Genomic DNA, 21,424 nt, shown 5'->3' with positions numbered 1-21,424 from the left:
GTTGGCGTTCGATATTGGGCCGACATCCATATGAGAAACAATCCTGATTAATTTTTTTTTTACGTCTTTATCCCCTTACATTTTTGTAATAAAATAAATTGTCAGCATTTTGATAAAGATCCAAATTGTATTTTAATTCAGACGAAAAATACATATCATAATCATTATAGAATAAAAAATTTTCGATAAATATTTAGAAAGAGTGATGGGTTGATTGCCGGAGAAATAGGACCCAGACAAATAGGACCCGGAGAAATAGGACCCAAAAATAGGCCATGGAGAAATAGGACCCGGTGAAATAGGACCTCTTTTTCTGACTTTCTTTTTAGGGTCCTATTTCTCCGCTAGATGGGTCCTATTTCTCCCTCCTGTCATTATTGGCTGCCTATGTTTCACAGCGTTGCTAAACTAATTTTTAAAAATATAATTAACTGAATTACCCTAACCTAACCTAACCTAACCTAACCTTAATACCTTTATATTTTAAAAAATTAGTTTAGCAACGCTGTTGTAGAAACATAGGCAGCATTTAATGATAGGAGGGAGAAATAGGACCCATCTAGCGGAGAAATAGGACCCTAAAAAGAAAGATAGAAAAAGGGGTCCTATTTCACCGGGTCCTATTTCTCCATGGCCTTTTTTTGGGTCCTATTTCTCCGGGTCCTATTTGTCTGGGTCCTATTTCTCCGGCTACCGATGGGTTGGATCAATATCGCCAAGTTGATCTAAATAAAAGGAAATTTAAAATGTGATTTTATGAAATAAAGTGAATACGTAATTACTTCCCTTTTTTATTTTTGTTTCATCTGCTTGGAACAAGACTTCTAGAAAATTAAAAATATTCGTAAATTTCAGCATTATTTAGGATTGTAACGTACGTAACTTACGTATGGGTTTTCTCCCAAAACGATGTCGATGAAAATTGATGCGACGAATTTATCAAAACTGGTGAATTAAGGGCATTATCACATATTTGGTAGAAAGTTTAACTACCATACATTTTTTAGAAGATGTTTCAAACAAAGCTTTTGGCCAAGACGTTATGTTGCTATTTAATGTCGATGATTGGTAAACTCCAACTTTGCTAGATTCAATCGGTTCAGTATAATAATTCGAAAGTTCGAGAAATATTTGCCCAAATATGTGAGTGTCGGTAATAGATGTAACTTTTACAATTAAACCATTCCTCAGCATACAAAAAGCATTTGCCTTTGAACTAGGGATAATAGTACGCCAACTGAAACCTTCTTTTCGATTGTTATTTATCGGTTCCGTTTCGAAAGCGTCATATTCTGAAAGTCTGCGAGCAATCTGTGCTAGTTCGCTATATCCTGATCTAATAAGTCCTTTAATAGAACCCAAAAAAGACTCAAACGGATATGCACTGAAAGATTCTAATGATCCATGAACTCTACAGTCATTGGCGAGATGAGAAAGTGAATGAATATTGTAAACAAGACGGTGATCGCCATACCAAACCCCAAACTGATCGACAAAATATTTAAGGAGTTCATCAGCATATCGAATCTTTTCTTCAGTTAAATTCTCTGATGTGAGCAAACGAATTGCGACGTGTAAATTCAAAAAATGTTCATACCTTTCCTTCCCTAATACCTGCTTCAAAACAATCGGGCCTACATATAAAAGAAATGAACGAAACTCCACTGCCTTCCACTTACTCAGTTCTTCCATGCTTCTTCTTTTCCTGTGAAATTCAAAGGGATGCGCAATTCTAAGTTTTTGAAGAAGCATATTTACCCTTTTTCTCTGATTTTTGTTCCAACGATAACGACTTTTATTTGTTCTATCAACTTTGTATAAAATAGTCAAGTAACGTTTGACAACACCAAGATATACAAGATGCATAGGATCTAGTGGGAAATCAAAAACCATGTCAACATTTATCAAGTCGAGGAAAGGCGAAACATATTTGTGGTGAGATTCATCGTCCATAGCACGAAAAGAATCATTGGTGCGCAGATACTCGGAAGGGATCAAAATCTCTGGGAAAACTCTCCTTTTTTAAAAATGAACGCCCCGTTGACAACAACGTTCACAACCACTGTAGCCACCGTGGCCAACGATTCCTTTAACGAAACTACGAGCCGGAGCATCACAAATAAAAGATTCTGTTCTAATTCCCATTACGTTTCCATCTACTAAAATTCCCTCATCTGTAATTTTCCTTAACTCTTTTATAAAAGTATCAAGGAATTTTTTCGCACTTTTTGGCTTGGAACTACCACAAAAAATGGCAACCGCAAATGGCGAATCATTAACTGAATTAACGACTCGACAAGAAATCACCCAAAAGGATTTGTTAGTACTGCGATGCAATGGAATTCCGTCGATGTTAAACTGTAGCTTGATAAGCTGATATCCATCCCCCGATGGTTTTAATCCACCCTTAATTTTGATCAAAATACCCTTTTCTAATCCAAAGTATGCCATATTTGAAGTCTGAAGCGATGCTTTACGAACTGTTTTCAAAAGAGTCCTAGCTGTTAATGGCAACTTAGAGTGACCATTTTTTCTTAAGACTCCAAGAATTTTTTCAATGTGTTTATGAGGAGTCTTACACGTCAGAAATGTTTTTGCCAAATCTTCCCTGAACTCTAAATCAGCGTCTTCTTTAAACTCAAATGCAATCAATGACTCATCAACCTCACCATTGATTTGTAGGCTCTCGTTCCCTGATGATAGAAAAATGTAATCGTTTAAATTTTCCATACCATCTGTTAAAGAAATACCTGACTGTTCTAATTCAAAATCAGCTGTCTGACACTGCTGAACCATCATTTCCGTGTCTAATTCTTCAAAATAAAAACCACCTTGATCTCTAATTTCTTGATTGACATTTACATCAATATTTAAAAATATATCTCTATGATCACCTCTATGCCTGGGCTCAACAGAAACAAGTGGAGTAGAAAACATTTTCCTATAAACACTAACTTGCCGGCGCAAGGCGTGACGAGATTTAGAGAAAACGGGTGGCATTGTAAACAAAATTAAATCCATACAACCATTTTAGATGTCTTGAATCACTGCAATCGATATTTGTAGTTCTGAGAAGAACTGAGAAAAAAAAATGAAGTGTTAACAGTAAATCAAGAGTAATGAAATGACACAGCGAGTATAAAAGCAACCACTTTGGAGAAAAATAAGAAAGATACTGTTTGTCTGCAATATACAGCGTTGCATGGTTGCAACGCCACAGAAGTTGTAATGCTGTAGTGTAGGTGGCGTTGTTCTTTACCTTCTTTTCTGGCACACAACATTAAAAATGGAAAAACTTTAAAAACACTTTTGATTTAGTTGATAAAGAAAAACATTAAATTTCAAATAGCAGTTGTTAACAATAAGTTTTTGCTTTTTAATTTCTTATATTGAATATTCTAAATAGATGTGGTTAGCGTTGAAAACAATTGACAATCAACTGTCAAGAGGAGTGGTGGCGTCTTCTTCTTGGCGTCTCGATTTAATCAAAATGCTTTATTTCATAATGGACAGACAATCAATCGTAAGTCAATTTCACGATTTTGTTAATTGAATTACGTGTTTAAACTATTTTTATTAAGATGGTTCCCAGACGTGGTAAAAGAATTACGGCTGGGAAGCCAGCAAAAAACCTAACTTTTAGCGAGTCCTATCTGGGACAGAGATCAGTGAAGTCGAAAGTAAAAAAGTCAGAGGTATTATATTGAAATTCCCAGTCTTGAAGTTTATAAATTAATTGTTCCATCATAGAAATAGGAATGTGTCCTCCAAAGAAGTTGGCCAGAGTAGCTGTTGGTAAACCAAAAAAACCAGCCGTTGAATGCTTTAATAGTTCAATTAACAGCCCACCTGTCATTTCATCCAACAGTTTACGGGAACAGTTAAGTGCTAACAACAGAAACCTCAACAATTGTGAGTGTAAATTTTACCTGTATAATCATTCACTTCATAACTATATGTTCTTGTATATATTAGTTCATGTCTCACCAGACAGCTCACCTAAGAGTTTACGTCAACATTCTCATCAACAGCAAACTAGTTTCAACAATAGAGACCTCAACAATTGTGAGTATAAATTTTATTTGCTTGAATCATGCCCTTGCTAACTGTATATTTTCTTTGATTTAGATAATGTCTCACCAGACAGCTCACCTAAGAATTTACGTCAACATTCTCAACAGCAAAATCGTTCCAACAATACAGACATCAACAATTGTGAGTATGAATTTTATTTGCTTGAATCATATTGTCGCGGGTGAAAAGGGATATTGGTTATCTCTTCGCAGATATGAGTCATCCGCTCCTTGGATAAAGCTGCGATCGTGGTGAAGAAATTATCGGGAGAAGTCCGCTCCAAGAAAGATACGCAGATATGCAGTCCGGAAGGGGAGTAATTCGGGCGACGGTATAAAACGCTGCCCTGAATCTGCTTTAGATGGGTCTCCATCGGGTGAGCTCCCGGAGCTAGGCTCCGTAGGAGTAGTTCCCTGGAGTCTTCAGACGCTCTCCGAGTTTGGTATGGTCATCCCTTATTGTCATTAGTTAAAAGTGAATAATTGTCTAGAATTTAAGTCATCACTTGTTGTATACGTGTATTCTTGTTCCAATACAACTCGTGCGACAATATCATGCCCTTGCTAACTTTATATTCTCTTTAATATAGATAATGTCTCACCAGACAACTCACCTAAGAGTTTACGTCAACATTCTCAACAGCAAAATCGTTCCAACAATGGAGACATCAACAATTGTGAGTATTAATTTTTATTTGCTTGAATTATGCCCTTGCTAACTGTTTATTTTCTTTAATTTAGATCATGTCTCACCAGACAGCTCACCTAAGAATTTACGTCAACATTCTCAACAGCAAAATCGTTTCAACAATAGAGACCTTAACAATTGTAAGTATTAATTTTATTTGCTTGAATCATGCCCTTGCTAACTTTATATTCTCTTTAATATAGATAATGTCTCACCAGACAACTCACCTAAGAGTTTACGTCAACATTCTCAACAGCAAAATCGTTCCAACAATGGAGACATCAACAATTGTGAGTATTAATTTTTATTTGCTTGAATTATGCCCTTGCTAACTGTTTATTTTCTTTAATTTAGATCATGTCTCACCAGACAGCTCACCTAAGAATTTACGTCAACATTCTCAACAGCAAAATCGTTTCAACAATAGAGACCTTAACAATTGTAAGTATTAATTTTATTTGCTTGAATCATGCCCTTGCTAACTTTATATTCTCTTTAATATAGATAATGTCTCACCAGACAACTCACCTAAGAGTTTACGTCAACATTCTCAACAGCAAAATCGTTCCAACAATGGAGACATCAACAATTGTGAGTATTAATTTTTATTTGCTTGAATTATGCCCTTGCTAACTGTTTATTTTCTTTAATTTAGATCATGTCTCACCAGACAGCTCACCTAAGAATTTACGTCAACATTCTCAACAGCAAAATCGTTTCAACAATAGAGACCTTAACAATTGTAAGTATTAATTTTATTTGCTTGAATCATGCCCTTGCTAACTTTTTATTTTCTTTAATATAGATCATATCTCACTAGGGCGCTCACCAATCAGTTCAAGTCAAAATTCTCAACAACAAACTAGTTTTGCACCCATTTCTAGCACACCGGTCCATAAACGAAACTTATTTAAGGAGACACAATCGGATAGTAATTCCTTGAGTGTTTCCCGCATATCCCATCATAAAGAACACGGTAATTATTTTAAGATGTAATTATGAAATGTATCCTTAAAATGATTTTTGTTTTCAGATGCTGAACCTTGCGCTTCGAATATTAAGCTACCAAATGAGATCGTGGACTACCTAACAAAATCAATGGTCCGACAGGACGAACTTTTTCGAGTAGTTCAGTCCCTGGTTGCTAGTAGACCAATCACTACGTCTGAGGAAGAACACGACGATTTCGTAGAAAAACTTCCCGATTTCCCTATTTCTTCTATGGAAGACTTTCTTTCATTGGAGAGTGAGCTGCTTCAAAAACGTTTCAACATATATTTTGTAAGCTTATTTCCATTTTTTTAATGTTCTCATTTAAAGCAAGTTATTTTTTTTTCTATTAAGGTTCGTTACCTTATATCTTTGGGAGGTGGTACTCTTGCTGATTCTTCCAAGCTTTTATTAAGGCATTGCTTAGACAAGGATGTTGCAATCGAATATAGCCACCAAGGAAAAGGAAAACTGAAAAAAAAACCTTTGAACGCAACTGAATTTTACAAAGCATATAAAGGTAAAGTAAACTAAAATATTTTTTAAATGAGTTTATTCTTTTTTTTTTTTTTTTAGTTGCACTTCGCAAGCGCCACAAGAAAATTTACGATGATTCAACGGTTAATAACTGCATTGTAAATTTCCTGCGTGGTGCAAAGGATCGCAAAGGCGGAAGAAACCAAAGGCGTAAGATTGCTGAAGAAGATGAAGAAAACAAAGAAAACGATAACATCACAGACGAAGAAAATGAAGACGAAGAAAATGAAGACGATGAAAATGAAGTCCAAGGGCCTTCGGATGAGGACTGAAAATTTATATTAGTTGATCTGTTTTTTCGGTTTCCGTTTGTTCATTTTTTGTTAAAATAAGTAAATGTTACAAATACAACAATGACCAATGACTTCTTCTGTAATATTCTGTAAATATTCTTTTGTAAAATAATAAAGAATAAAAATTAAATAATAAAAATTAAATACAGAAATTGGTAGGATACAGTGCATGGGTTCCGTATCGGTGCGACCTCGGTCGGGATATCGGGCCTACTCAGATCGGTGCGCCAAACTGAGCTCCAGCCGATATCGGTTTAGGTTGGCACGTGATATCGGCTAGGTACAAATGCCAACACGGTCCGATATCGGACCAACAACATGTGTTACTTGGGTATTAATACAAGTATATTTGATCCTGCTTTCATATAGAAGTAAAAACTCATGGTATCACAGTGTATTCACATTGAATACAAGTATATTTGATCCTGTTTACATATAGAAGTAAAAACTCACAGTATCACAGTGGATTCACGTTGACTACAAGTATATTTCATTCTGTTTACATGTAGAAATATAAACTCATGGTATCACAGTGTATTCACATTGAATACAAGTATACTTGATTCTGTTTACATGTAGAAATATAAACTCATAATATCACAGTGTATTCACATTAAATACAAGTATACTTGATTCTGTTTACATGTAGAAATATAAACTCATAATATCACAGTGTATTCACATTGAATACAAGTATTTTTGATTCTGTTTACATGTAGAAGTAAAACTCATGGTATCACAGTGTATTCACATTGAATACAAGTATATTTGATTCTGTTTACATGTAGAAGTAAAAACTCATGGTATCACAGTGTATTCACATTGAATACAAGTATATTTGATCCTGTTTACATATAGAAGTAAAAACACACAGTATCACAGTGTATTCACGTTGACTACAAGTATATTTCATTCTGTTTACATGTAGAAATATAAACTCATGGTATCACAGTGTATTCACATTGAATACAAGTATACTTGATTCTGTTTACATGTAGAAATATAAACTCATAATATCACAGTGTATTCACATTAAAATGTTAGTATACTTGATTCTGTTTACATGTAGAAATATAAACTCATAATATCACAGTGTATTCACATTGAATACAAGTATTTTTGATTCTGTTTACATGTAGAAGTAAAACTCATGGTATCACAGTGTATTCACATTGAATACAAGTATATTTGATTCTGTTTACATGTAGAAGTAAAAACTCATGGTATCACAGTGTATTCACATTGAATACAAATATATCGGATTCTGTTAACATTTAGAAGTAAAAACTCATGGTATCACAGTTTATTCACATTGAATACAAGTATATTTGATCCTGTTTACATATAAAAGAAAAAACTCAGAGTATTACAGTGTATTCACATTGAATTAAAGTATATTTGATCCTGTTTACATATAGAAGTAAAAACTCATAACATCACAGTGTATTCACATTGAATACAAGTATATTTGATCCTGTTTACATATAGCAGTAAAAACTAATGGTATAACAGTGTATTCACATTGAATACAAGTATATTTGATTCTGTTTACGTGTAGAAGTATAAACTCATAATATCACAGTGTATTCACATTGAATACAAGTATATTTGATTCTGATTACATGTAGAAGTAAAACTCATGGTATCACAGTGTATTCACATTTAATACAAGTATATTTGATTTTGTTTACATGTAGAAGTATAAATTCATAATATCACAGTGTATTCACATTGAATACAAGATATCAATCAAATCAATCAGAATCAAATATATGATTCTGTTTACATGTAGAAGTATAAACACATGGTATCACAGTGTATTCAAATTGAATTCAAGTATATTTGATCCTGTTTACATATAGAAGAAAAAAATCATGGTATCACAGGGTATTCACATTGAATACAAGTATATTTGATCCTGTTTACATATAGAAGTTAAAACTCATGGTATCACAGTGTATTCACTTTGAATACAACTATATTGGATCCTGTTTACGTATCAAAGTAAAAACTCGTAGTATACCGGTCAGATAACATTGAATACAAAAATATTTGATTCTGTTTAAATGTAGAAATAAAAACTCATGGTATCACAGTGTTTTCACATTGAATACAAGTATATTTGATTCTATTTACATGAAGAAGTATAAACTCATGGTATCACAGTGTATTCAGATTGAATACCAGTATATTTGATTCTGTTTACATGTAGAAATATAAACTCATAATATCACAGTATATTCACATTGAATACAAGTATATTTGATCCTGTTTACATATAGTAGTAAAAACTAATGGTATAACTGTGTATTCACATTGAATACAAGTTTATTTGATTCTGTTTACATGTAGAAGTATAAACTCGTGGTATCACAGAGTATTAGCATTGAATATATGTATATTTGATTCTGTTTACGTGTAGAAGTAAAAACTCATAGTATCACAGAGTATTAGCATTGAATATATGTATATTTGATTCTGTTTACGTGTAGAAGTAAAACTCATGGTATCGCAGTGTATTCACATTGAATACCAGTATATTTGATTCTGTTTACATGTAGAAATATAAACTCATAATATCACAGTGTATTCAGATTGAATACAAGTATTTTTTATTCTGTTTACATGTAGAAGTAAAATTTATGGTATCACAGTGTATTCACATTGAATACAAGTATATTTGATTCTGTTGACATGTAGAAGTAAAAACTCATAGTATCACAGTGTATTCACATTGAATTCAAGTATATTTGATCCTGTTTACAAATAGAAGTTAAAACTCATAATATCACAGTGTATTCACATTGAATACAAGTATTTTTGATTCTGTTTACATGTAGAAATAAAACTCATGGTATCACAGTGTATTCACATTGAATGCAAGTATATATTTATTCTGTTTACATGTAGAAGTATAAACTCAAGGAATCACAGTGTATTCACATTGAATACAAGTATATTTGATCCTGTTTATATATAGAAGTAAAAACTCATAGTATCACAGTGTATTTACATTGAATACAAGTATACTTGATTCTGTTTACATGTAGAAATATAAACTCATAATATCACAATGTATTCAGATTGAATACAAGGATTTTTGATTCTTTTTACATGTAGAAGTAAAACTCATGGTATCACAGTGTATTCATATTGAATACAAGTATATTTGATTCTGTTTACATGTAGAATTAAAAACTCATAGTGTCACAGTGTATTCACATTGAATTCAAGTATATTTGATCCTGTTTACAAATAGAAGTAAAAACTCGTGGTATCACAGTGTATTAAAATTGAATACAAGTATATTTGATGCTGTTTACATATAGAAGTTAAAACTCATGGTATCACAGTGTATTCACTTTGAATACAACTATATTGGATCACGTTTACATATCAAAGTAAAAACTCATAGTATCACAGTCTTTTAACATTGAATACAAGTATATTGGATTCTGTTTAAATGTAGAAATAAAAACTTATGGTATCACAGTATATTCACATTGAATACGAGTATATTTGATTCTGTTTAAATGAAGAAGTAAAAACTCATGGTATCACAGTGTATTCACATTAAATACAAGTATATTTGATTCTGTTTACATGAAGAAGTAAAAACTCATGGTATCACAGTGTATTCACATTGAATACGAGTATATTTGATTCTGTTTACATGAAGAAGTAAAAACTCATGGTATCACAGTGTATTCACATTGAATACAAGTATATTTGATTCTATTTCCACGTAGAAGTATAAACTCATAATATAACAGTGTATTCACATTGAATACAAGTATATTTGATCCTGTTTACATATAGAAGTAAAAACTCATGGTATTACAGTGTATTCACATTGAATACAAGTATATTTGATCCTGTTTACATATAGAAGTAAAAACTCATAGTATTACAGTGTATTCACATTGAATACAAGTATATTTGATTCTGTTTACATGAGGAAGTATAAACTTATGGTATCACAGTGTATTCACTTTAAACACAAGTATATTTGATCCTGTTGACATATGGAAGTAAACACTCATGGTATCACAGTGTATTCACCTTAAATTCAAGTATATTTAAAGCTGTTCATATATAGGAGTAAAAACTCATGGTATCACAGTGTATTTACATTGAATACAAGTATATTTGATTTTGTTTACATGTAGAAGTATAAACTTATAATGTCACAGTGTATTTACCTTGAATACAAGTATATTTGATTCTGTTTACATGTAGAAGTATAAACTCGTGGTACCACAGTGTATTCACATTGAATACATGTATATTTGATTCTGTTTACGTGTAGAAGTAAAACACATGGTATAAAAGTGTATTCACATTGAATACAAGTATATTTGATTCCGTTTACATGTAGAAATATAAACTCATGGTATCACAGTGTATTCACATTCGACACCAATATTTTTGATCCTGTTTACATATAGATGTAAAAACTCATAGTATCACAGTGTATTTACATTGAATACAAGTATATTTGATTCTGTTTACATGTAGAAATATAAACTCATAATATCACAGTGTATTCAGATTGAATAAAAGTATTTTTGATTCTTTTTACATGTAGAAGTAAAACTCATGGTATCACAGTGTATTCACATTGAATACAAGTATATTTGATTCTGTTTACATGTAGAATTAAAAACTCATAGTATCACAGTATATTCACATTGAATTCAAGTATATTTGATCCTGTTTACAAATAGAAGTAAAAACTCGTGGTATCACAGTGTATTCACATTGAATACAAGTATATTTGATGCTGTTTACATATAGAAGTTAAAACTCATGGTAACACAGTATATTTACTTTTAATACAACTATATTGGATCATGTTTACATATCAAAGTAAAAACTCATAGTATCACAGTCTATTAACATTGAATACAAGTATATTGGATTCTGTTTAAATCTAGAAATAAAAACTCATGGTATCACAGTGTATTCACATTGAATACGAGTATATTTGATTCTGTTTACATGAAGAAGTAAAAACTCATGGAATCACAGTGTATTCACATTGAATACAAGTATATTTGATTCTGTTTACATGATAAAGTAAAAACTCATGGTATCACAGTGTATTCACATTGAATACGAGTATATTTGGTTCTGTTTACATGAAGAAGTAAAAACTCATGGTATCACAGTGTATTCACATTGAATACAAGTATATTTGATTCTGTTTCCACGTAGAAGTATAAACTCATAATATAACAGTGTATTCACATTGAATACAAGTATATTTGATCCTGTTTACATATAGAAGTAAAAACTCATGGTATTACAGTGTATTCACATTGAATACAAGTATATTTGATCCTGTTTACATATAGAAGTAAAAACTCGTGGTATCACAGTGTATTCACATTGAATACAAGTATATTTGATGCTGTTTACATATAGAAGTTAAAACTCATGGTATCACAGTGTATTCACTTTGAATACAACTATATTGGATCATGTTTACATTTCAAAGTAAAAACTCATAGTATCACAGTCTATTAACATTGAATACAAGTATATTGGATTCTGTTTAAATATAGAAAAAAAACTCATGGTATCACAGTGTATTCACATTGAATACGAGTATATTTGATTCTGTTTACATGAAGAAGTAAAAACTCATGGAATCACAGTGTATTCACATTGAATACAAGTATATTTGATTCTGTTTACATGAAAAAGTAAAAACTCATGGTATCACAGTGTATTCACATTGAATACGAGTATATTTGGTTCTGTTTACATGAAGAAGTAAAAACTCATGGTATCACAGTGTATTCACATTGAATACAAGTATATTTGATTCTGTTTCCACGTAGAAGTATAAACTCATAATATAACAGTGTATTCACATTGAATACAAGTATATTTGATCCTGTTTACATATAGAAGTAAAAACTCATGGTATTACAGTGTATTCACATTGAAAGCAAGTATATTTGATCCTGTTTACATATAGAAGTAAAAACTCGTAATATGACAGTGTATTCACATTAAATGCAAGTATATTTGATCCTGTTTACATATAAAAGAAAAAACTCAGAGTATTACACTGTATTCACATTGAATTCAAGTATATTGGATCCTGTTTACATATAGAAGTAAAAACTCATGATACCACAGTGTATTCACATTGAATACAAGTATATTTGATCCTGTTTACATATAGAAGTAAAAACTCATGGTATCACAGTGTATTCACATTGAATACAAGTATATTTGATTCTGTTTACATGTAGAAGTTTAAACTCACGGTATCACAGTGTATTCACATTGAATACAAGTATATTTGATCCTGTTTACATGTAGAAATAAAAAATCAGGGTATCACAGTATATTGACATTGAATACAAGTATATTTATCCTGTTTACATATAGAATTAAAACTCATGGACAGTGTATTCACATTGAATTCAAGTATATTTGATGCTTTATATATTTAGGAGTAAAAGATCAGGGTATCACAGTGTATTCACATTGAATACAAGTATATTTGAGTTGGTTTACATGTAGAAGTATAAACTCATAATATCACAGTGTATTCACATTGAATACAAGATATCAATCAAATCAATCAGAATCAAATATATGATTGTGTTTACATGTAGAAGTATAAACTCATGGTATCACAGTGTATACACATTGAATTCAAGTATATTTGATCCTGTATACATATAGATGTAAAAACTCATGGTATCACAGTGTATTCACATTGAATACAAGTACATTTGATTATGTTTACATGTAGAAGTATAAACTCATGGTATCACAGTGTATTCACATTGAATACAAGTACATTTGATTCTGTATACATATAGAAGTAAAAACTCATAGTATCAGAGTGAATTAACATTGAATTCAAGTATATTTGATCCTGTTTACATGTAGAAGTATAAACTCGTAGTATCACAGTTTATTAACATTGAATACAAGTATATTTGATTCTGTTTACATGTAAAAGTATAAACTCATAAAATCTCAGTGTATTCACATTAAATACAAGTATATTTGATCCTGTTTACAGATCGCAGTAAAAAATAATGGTATCACAGGGTATTCACATTGAATACAAGTACATTTGATTCTGGTTACATATAGAAGTAAAAACTCATAGTATCACAGTGAATTCAAATTGAATTCAAGTATATTTGATCCTGTTTACATGTAGAAGTATAAACTCGTAGTATTACAGTTTATTAACATTGAATAAAAGTATATTTGATTCTGTTTTCATATAGTAGTAAAAACTAATGGTATCACAGTGTATTTACATTGAAAACAAGTATATTTGATCCTTTTTACATGTAGAACTATAAACTGATAATATCACAGTGTATTATATTGAATACAAGTATATTTGATTCTGTTTACATGTATAAGTATAAACTCATAATATAACAGTGTATTCACATTGAATTCAAGTATATTTGATCCTGTTTACATATAGAAGTAAAAACTCATGGTATCACAGTGCATTCACATTGAATACAAGTATATTTGATCCTGTTTACATATAGAAGTAAAACTTATGGTATCACAGTGTTCATATTGAATACAAGTATATTTGATTCCTTTCACTTGTAGAAGTAAAAACTCATAGTATCATAGCGTATTCACATTGAATTCAAGTATATTTGATCCTGTTTACATATTGTCACGAGCGATCACGGGGTAACACTATTTATTAGGGGGTTCTTCGATCGACACTCACAAGTACACAAGATGCAATAGAAGAGGGTAACACCATGACAGAAAAACTAACTACACTTAGCAAAGAGAATGAAAATAACTCACGACTAACACAAGACTGCCCGCCTACTCAAGTCCCCCCGGGTTTTTCATCGTTCGGCTCTTCCGTCCATTCAAGGCTAAGCGATTGGAGGAAGTAACATGACCATTTCTGACGGATGGCGAGTCTCTCCGTTACATCCATAACGGAGGGTGAGAACGGGCGTCGAAGCTCTCTCTCTCACGCCACTCTCGTATTTCTTGAACTAGCAAGAAACCATTCGCTACATCCCCCTCCTCAGCCGGCGACTCGACCCGATCGCACTTTCCCTCGAGCAGAAACTAGACGGGCCTAATGTCTCGTTCTAATTAACATACATGAAACCAATTCAACACACTAACTTTAACAGCAGAAAAACCACACATAAAATACCGGGCCTACTACATATAAGGGAGGAAAAAAGGAGAAAAAAAAAAGTTAGGAATAAGAATAATGACACAAACCAAAACTGAAATAAGTTGTTCTGTGTTTTGGGGGGTCGGATTATAACCGTCCCTCCACTTCAGCTTCATGCAAAGCTAATCGGCCTTCCAGTTCGACTAAGCGTTGGGTAACGCTGGCGAGCGACAACTGATATCGGCGCCAGCCGAAAAATAGCACAGTCACGGCGCCCAGCAGTAGGCCAACTATGGCTACGGCTAGTTCATAGGGGTATCGGGGGCCGACGGTGCGGTTGACCTCCATATCCACTCTCGCTTTCTCTTGTTCTTCAATGGCACGCAAGTGCTCACCCATGAGTGAAAGACGGCTCCCAAACCTAGCGTGGCGCGATAGTAAGGGCTTGGTAGGCGCACTGTTTTTCTCGCCGAGAGGGGGATTTTCTCTTTCAGCGTCCTCGGGTAGGAGCTGATCTAGGTTCTCCAGCTGCGTCAGAGTCGGTAAAGTATGGTTACTGAGTGGATGTATGACACTCTTCCTGAGGCTTGCTTGAAAAATCCAGTCGTCGGTGTGGGCGGAACACGACATGGGAACCTCGAAGACATCAAACGCTTCCTTCTCGATGACGGTGTTGGGCCTCCCGCGTTCGTGTGGACAGGTGAACGTGATAGTGGTTCCTTGTGTGGTGGAATAATCCCATCTACGGTGACCTAAATAAACCGTCTGTTGGCCTCTCCAGGGCGAAAGCTTAGTTCTGCAGTAGATGCGGCTCCGCACCTCGTCCTTCAAAAACAGTGCCATAGCACAGCTCGACTCCCGGTGCTTCCTACTTACGGCTCGGCTGAGCGGGCATATGGACGTAGGTGAAGCCACGCAGCGGGAAGAATCGGAGGCCGTCAGTTCCACGAAGGCCTGGCTATCTCTAGCCACGGCAAGAAATGGAGGAAGGGGCTCAAACTGAGCACCTAGTGTGGCATTGCCAATGGGGCGCGGTAAGCTGACGACCTCGTATAGCGTAAACCTAAAGGGGAACTCGAACACGGGTAAATGTATAAAGATGCGGAGGTAGTTACCTACGGTCGCTACGACAACCTTCGCTTCTGTGTAAACCTTCCAGATATCCCCGTTCTGAATGGAGGGACTCAGCGACCAGCCGGGCGGTAAAACCGCCTTGATTTCCTTCAGCACCGCTTGCACTTGCAATGGAGGGAAAAGAGTAACAGGAAGCCGCCCCATGGACATAGTGGCGATGCCAACCGAAAAATTATTCAGCGCCTCATCAAGCCAGGCGATGGCGGACTCCACCTGCCGAAACGCATCTTCCACTTTCGTAATAGCTATCCAATGCGTTTCCATTTCCCGTGCAACACCATCAATTTTTTGGTCCAGTTTCCAGGTTTCCTTCTCGATTTGTGCGAAAGCGGTCTGTAATTCGGCCACAGCGTCAGCAACTGCTTTAGTCTCCCACAAGGTCTCATTGATGAGAGTTGCGTGAACCTCCAAAGCATGCACAATGGACGTAGTCTCCGTGGATAACCTGTCAAGGCGACCGTGTACATGCTCGAGATCCTCCTGCGTGGACACTCCGAAGAGCCAATTTAGGACTTTGCCACCTCCGTCGATTAGTCCTCGCTTACGCCTCGCAGCTTGCAGGTTGACGGCCGCCTTTAGATCACTGAAACGTTGGTTACAGCGTCGCAGCTTCCCTAGCTCGACGGTTGCTCTCCCCTTCACATGCTGTTGTAGCGTTAGCTTGAATTTGTCTCTAGGGCCGTCATAACGATTAGCCATAGTATCCATCCTCACGTCGAGCCACTCTTGCAGGGTCTTCATCATGGTCGTCAGGTGATCAAACGTAAGGTCGGTAGCCACGACCCATTCGGAATCAGAGAACGATACCTCGCCCTCTGACTTAAAAATCACCCCTTGGTAAGCCACTACTTCCTTGGTTGAGGTGGGCTTAAACTCTCCCATCACCGTGAGAAACAATAGAAGCGAGAAGGTCAACAGGAAAGTTTTTCTGGCCGCCCGGATCCTCGCGGAACGACGGAGGCCTCCGCCTACCTCTTCAGCGGCTGGTGTAGCTTGCTGCGGGATGGTTGATTCCAACGACGGAGGCCGCTACGGTGGTTGGACCGGTGCCCGATTTCCAGTGGGGGCCTGGGGCGAGTCCTGCTGAGAGGCCTCTTCATCGCCGGAGCTCAAGGCACTTGTAGTTTGCACCTGGGGCCTAGGGCTCACACAATCGATGAAGGGCTTCATGCGCTCCACATGCACAATTTCGGACTTGGGGGACCTGCCAAGTCTGATCTCGTAGTTGCTGGGGGTGGTTTGGCGTATGATCGTGTAGGGACCAAACCAGCGATGTAGAAGCTTTTCCGACTTCCCGATCTTCCGGACTGGTTTGTAAACTAACACCTCCTCACCCGGCAGGTAAGTCGGGGGTTCTCGGCGTCCCCCATCGTACCGAGTCTTTTGTTTTCTGTGTACAGCAGCACTGAGCCTCTGTACATCTTGACGCGCTCGGTGTAACCTTCCTAGGACCCATTCCGTGGGGTCTTGGTCGCGAGGAGGAACAAGATTCGGGTCGGAATTTAAGGCTCCGTCGACAGGAAGAATGGGCTCCCTCCCATACGCGAGGTAGAAAGGGGTTCTTCCCGTGCTCTCCTGACGACTGGTATTGTAGGCAAAGGTAACGTATGGTAAGGATTCATCCCAATCCCGGTGATCCGCACTTACATACATAGATAACATATCAGCCAGAGTATGATTCAGCCGTTCGACCAAACCATTCGCCTGAGGCCGGTATGCCGTGGTGGGCGTATGGTTGGTTTCCATCGCCTTTAGTACCTTTCGTGTCACCTCGGCCATAAAACAGCGTCCTTGATCGGTTGTCAACTGACGAGGGGCTCCGTGACGCAACAATACACTTTTCACTAAAAAGTCAGCCACCTCCGCGGCGTCCGCTCTCGGCAGAGCCTTAGTCTTCGCCCACTTTGTAACGTAGTCCACGGCAACAACGATGTTGGTGTTACCAGTTTTGGACTGAGGGAAAGGGCCTAGAATGTCCATTCCCAGTCTGTCGAAGGGATGCTCACTCTGCTGGATCTCCCTGTATCCAGCCGGACGCTGGTTTATCGGTTTGCGCGACTGACACTCGCGGCACTTCCGCACGAATTCACGAATGTCATTTTCCATACCCGGCCAGTAATACCGAGCTTGCACCTTGTGGAGGGTCCGTGTTAACCCCAAATGTCCCGCAGTAATGTCATGGTGGCAGGCACGCATCACTTCCTCTCGGAATGACTGAGGGATACACAATCGTAAAAGGAGGCCGTCCTCTCTTTCTTGCGCTCGACATAGCATTCCATCTCTGAGACGGAATTGGGGATATCGCTTCCCCTCTTCCAGTTCAGAAAATGCGCGACTCCACTCGGCTTTTTGGGCACTCAGGATTGCACTTTTGGTCTCTAGGTTGACACTCAGAGCGGCAAACATGCACTGTAATTCCTCAGGAAGCTCCAGAGGTGCGTCAGCTGGGTAACGAGACAGTGCATCGGCGTCCGAGTGTAATCGCCCGTTTCGGTACGCGAAACGCAGTAAAAACTCCTGGAGTTGGAGACTCCAACGGGCTAGGCGTCCCGCTAGATCTTTCTTCGCTAGCAGCCAGCAAAGGGCGTGGTGGTCGGTCACCACCAGAGTCTCCATTCCCCAGATGTAACTGCGGAACTTCTTCACAGCCCACACTAGAGCCAAGCACTCCTTTTCTGTTATGGAGTAGTTACACTCACTCTTGGACAGGAGTCGACTCACATACGCGAGTGGCCTCTCAACATTGTCGACGCGTTGCAATAGTACGGCCCCTAGGCCGTAATCACACGCGTCGGGGTGAATTTGATGTCCGTCAGGGGTTTAGCAGACTGCGCGAACTGAGGGATAAATCTGCGGTAATACGAACACAGCCCCACAAAGCTACGCACGCATTTCAGTCTTTCACTGGGCTTTCTGAACGAGGTGGGGGTAGGGAAATTGACGACGTTATTTATCTTTTCGGGGTCTGGGCGAATACCTAACCCACTGATTACATGACCTAGAGCCTTGATCTCGCCCGCCCCGAACTGGCACTTAACTAACTTGATCTTCAACACCGCTCCTTGTAGGGTAGACAAGACTTGACGGACTCGGCTCAAATGCTCGTCAACCCCAGCCGCGTAAATAATAATGTCGTCCAGGTAGACGAGGCAGACTGTCCGCCTGAGACCTGTAAGCACTAAATCCATCATCCGTTGGAAAGTCCCTGGGGCCGTGGCCAAACCAAACGGCATCACTAAGAACTGGTAAAGACCGTCCGGCGTCACAAAGGCCGTCTTTTCTTTATCGGCCTCGTGGAGGGGTACTTGCCAGTACCCGCTCTCGAGGTCGATTGTACTAAAAACACAAGCATTCCCCAGACGAGATAACGTTTCCTCTATTATCGGTAAGGGATATACGTCCTTCACCGAGATGGCGTTCAACCGCCGATAATCCACGCAAAACCTCCAGCTCCCATCTTTTTTTTTCACCAAAACGACCGGGGAAGCCCAGGGGCTACTGGAGCGCTCGATTACTCCCTTTTGCAACATCTCGTCCACCTGCTCCTGCACTATCACCCTCTCCTTCCATGCGCTTTTGTACGGTGGTTGGTGCACTGGTGCAGCAGCTCCGGTGTTGATTCGATGCACTGCTTTTCGGCACATCCCTAGCTCACCATCTTTAAGGGCGAAACAGGCGCCAAACTCTTCGAGCACGTCTATTAGCTTCTCAGCGTCTGCGGCGGGGAGGTCAGTCGAGACTTGCTTTCTAAAAGCTTCGCGGGGGATGTCACCCGGTTGCGACGGCCCAGGGCGGGCTTCCTCTGACATGTGCATGACAGCCGCACCCTCTCTTTGCGGTGCTGCTTCCTCAATGGGAACTACTGATGAATCGAGAGATTTCTATCTGACCCAACACCGTTCCCTCCCGTAAATACGTCTTACTATTTGCCCAGTTTACGATAAGCACGCGATCCAGTAGAGGGCCAGCCGACACTAGCACCTTCCCAGTGGTGATTCCCTTAACTCGTGAGAGGTGCTCGGAGGGCTCAATCATCCAGGTTGCTTTGCCCAAGTTCGCCGGTTCAATCTCAACCGGAACTATGGCCCGGGGAGGGAGCATTCTAGCCTTTTTTGTCACTATCTTCGGGCTTGCTTTGTGTTCTTCTTCATCAGCCAACTCCTCCACTATACTTCCTAGCAACAACTCCGGGCGCTCTGCATCGTAGTTTATTTGCAGCCTTTTAAACTGACTAAGGAAATCATTTCCCAGCAGCAGCTCGATGCCCCTCATCTCGAGTACTAGTACTCGACCGCTGGCTCTTTTCCCCTGGTGCTGGATTTCTACCTCCATGGCACCTAGTGGGGGGGGCCTTTTGCCCATTCACCATTACCACTGACGGCCCGTCCCACTCCACCCGTTCCCTCTGTAGCTTACGCTGCAACCCGGGGGACGCGACTGACACTACGGCGCCAGTGTCGATTACGGCCCGGATATCCACCCCTTGACAGGTTACAGTTTCGGTAATTAAACGTGAGGAATCTATGAGTAGAACCGTGGGTTCCTCAGCTTCATCTTCATCGGTCGAGACCATTCCGACACTAACCCCGTCACTGTCTCGGGCCTCGTGACTCTCGACTTTCTTCTCGCGAGTTGCACCACCGGCCCACGACGCGTCCCTTCTGTCTTCCTTCCGGTTCCCCTTCCGGTCATCCGGCGAGTCGTCTCGTCCTCCCTCCGTCCGTTGGCGCGCCGGTTCCTTCTTTTTGTCATTCACCTTTTCCGCCATACAAAAACGAGCTATGTGGCCTGCCTTCCCACACCTATGGCAAATTGGTTTCCCGTCTGCTGTACGAGACGCAAACGAAACCGAGCTCTGAGGGGACCTCACCCCCTCCCGCTTAGTGGTAGACCCCGTGGATTTATCCGCTCGCTTCAACTCAGCGAGTTCAGCCTTTAGCTCAAGCACTAAATCGCGTAACTCATCCCTCGCATCCTTCTGAGGCGGCGCCCCTCCCTTCGCAGCACCTAGGACGCTAATGGCCCAGTCAGGTCGATTAGCCAATTCTGAGGCTTCCGAGTGCAATTTCAGAGCTGCCAAAAATTCTGCGGACGTTTTAGGGCTAACAATCCAAATCTTCTCCAACAAGGTGGGTTTCAGCCCCCTAAAAAGATAATCAACTTTCGCCTCTTCGGTCATCCCCGGGTCTACCTTACGACATAAATCGATTACGTCATAAAAGTACTCGATTCCCGACTCCTCAATGCCCTGCTTGCGCTGGCGTAACCGAGCTTCTTGGTAACGACTATAATGCTGCGACTGAAATTCCGTTAGGAACCTTGTTCGTAGCCCGGGCACTGCCGGCACAGCCGCCACCCCTGGCGCCGCTGCCACCGCCGGGATATCCTCCCATTGGGCAGGAGTGCCCGAACAAAGGAACCATTTACGGGCTGCTCCGTCTAAATGCATCCCAAAATTTTCCGCTTTCTTATTGTTTCCCCAACGGTTGTAGTGAGCGGTACTTTCGTAGCGTTCCAGCCAATCGGCGGCATCCTCGTCCTTTTTCCCGAAGAAAAT

The 21,424-nt window shown here is 38.6% G+C and overlaps 1 protein-coding gene across 2 annotated transcripts; it reads left to right on the top strand.

The window, feature by feature from the left end:
• The first annotated feature begins 3,303 nt into the window (after nt 1-3,303).
• On the top strand, nt 3,304-6,647 carry LOC116915648 (probable cyclin-dependent serine/threonine-protein kinase DDB_G0292550). Of its 2 annotated transcripts, XM_045178576.1 has the most exons (15): nt 3,304-3,523; nt 3,582-3,695; nt 3,751-3,912; nt 3,976-4,065; nt 4,129-4,215; nt 4,664-4,750; nt 4,815-4,901; nt 4,965-5,051; nt 5,116-5,202; nt 5,266-5,352; nt 5,417-5,503; nt 5,567-5,737; nt 5,795-6,042; nt 6,106-6,271; nt 6,328-6,647. In XM_045178576.1, the coding sequence occupies exons 3-15, from the start codon at nt 3,759-3,761 to the stop codon at nt 6,558-6,560; spliced, it is 1,671 nt and encodes a 556-aa protein (XP_045034511.1). In that variant the 5' UTR covers nt 3,304-3,523; nt 3,582-3,695; nt 3,751-3,758; the 3' UTR covers nt 6,561-6,647. The 2 variants fall into 2 exon arrangements, with proteins under 2 accessions (XP_045034511.1, XP_045034512.1); XM_045178577.1 differs by lacking the exon at nt 4,129-4,215 and having other exon boundaries at nt 3,305-3,523.
• The last annotated feature ends 14,777 nt before the right edge of the window (nt 6,648-21,424 follow it).

Source organism: Daphnia magna, linkage group LG8 (assembly GCF_020631705.1).
Source record: "Daphnia magna isolate NIES linkage group LG8, ASM2063170v1.1, whole genome shotgun sequence".
NCBI classification, from domain to species: Eukaryota; Metazoa; Arthropoda; class Branchiopoda; order Diplostraca; family Daphniidae; genus Daphnia; species Daphnia magna.
This window is presented reverse-complemented; position numbering and strand designations above follow the sequence as displayed.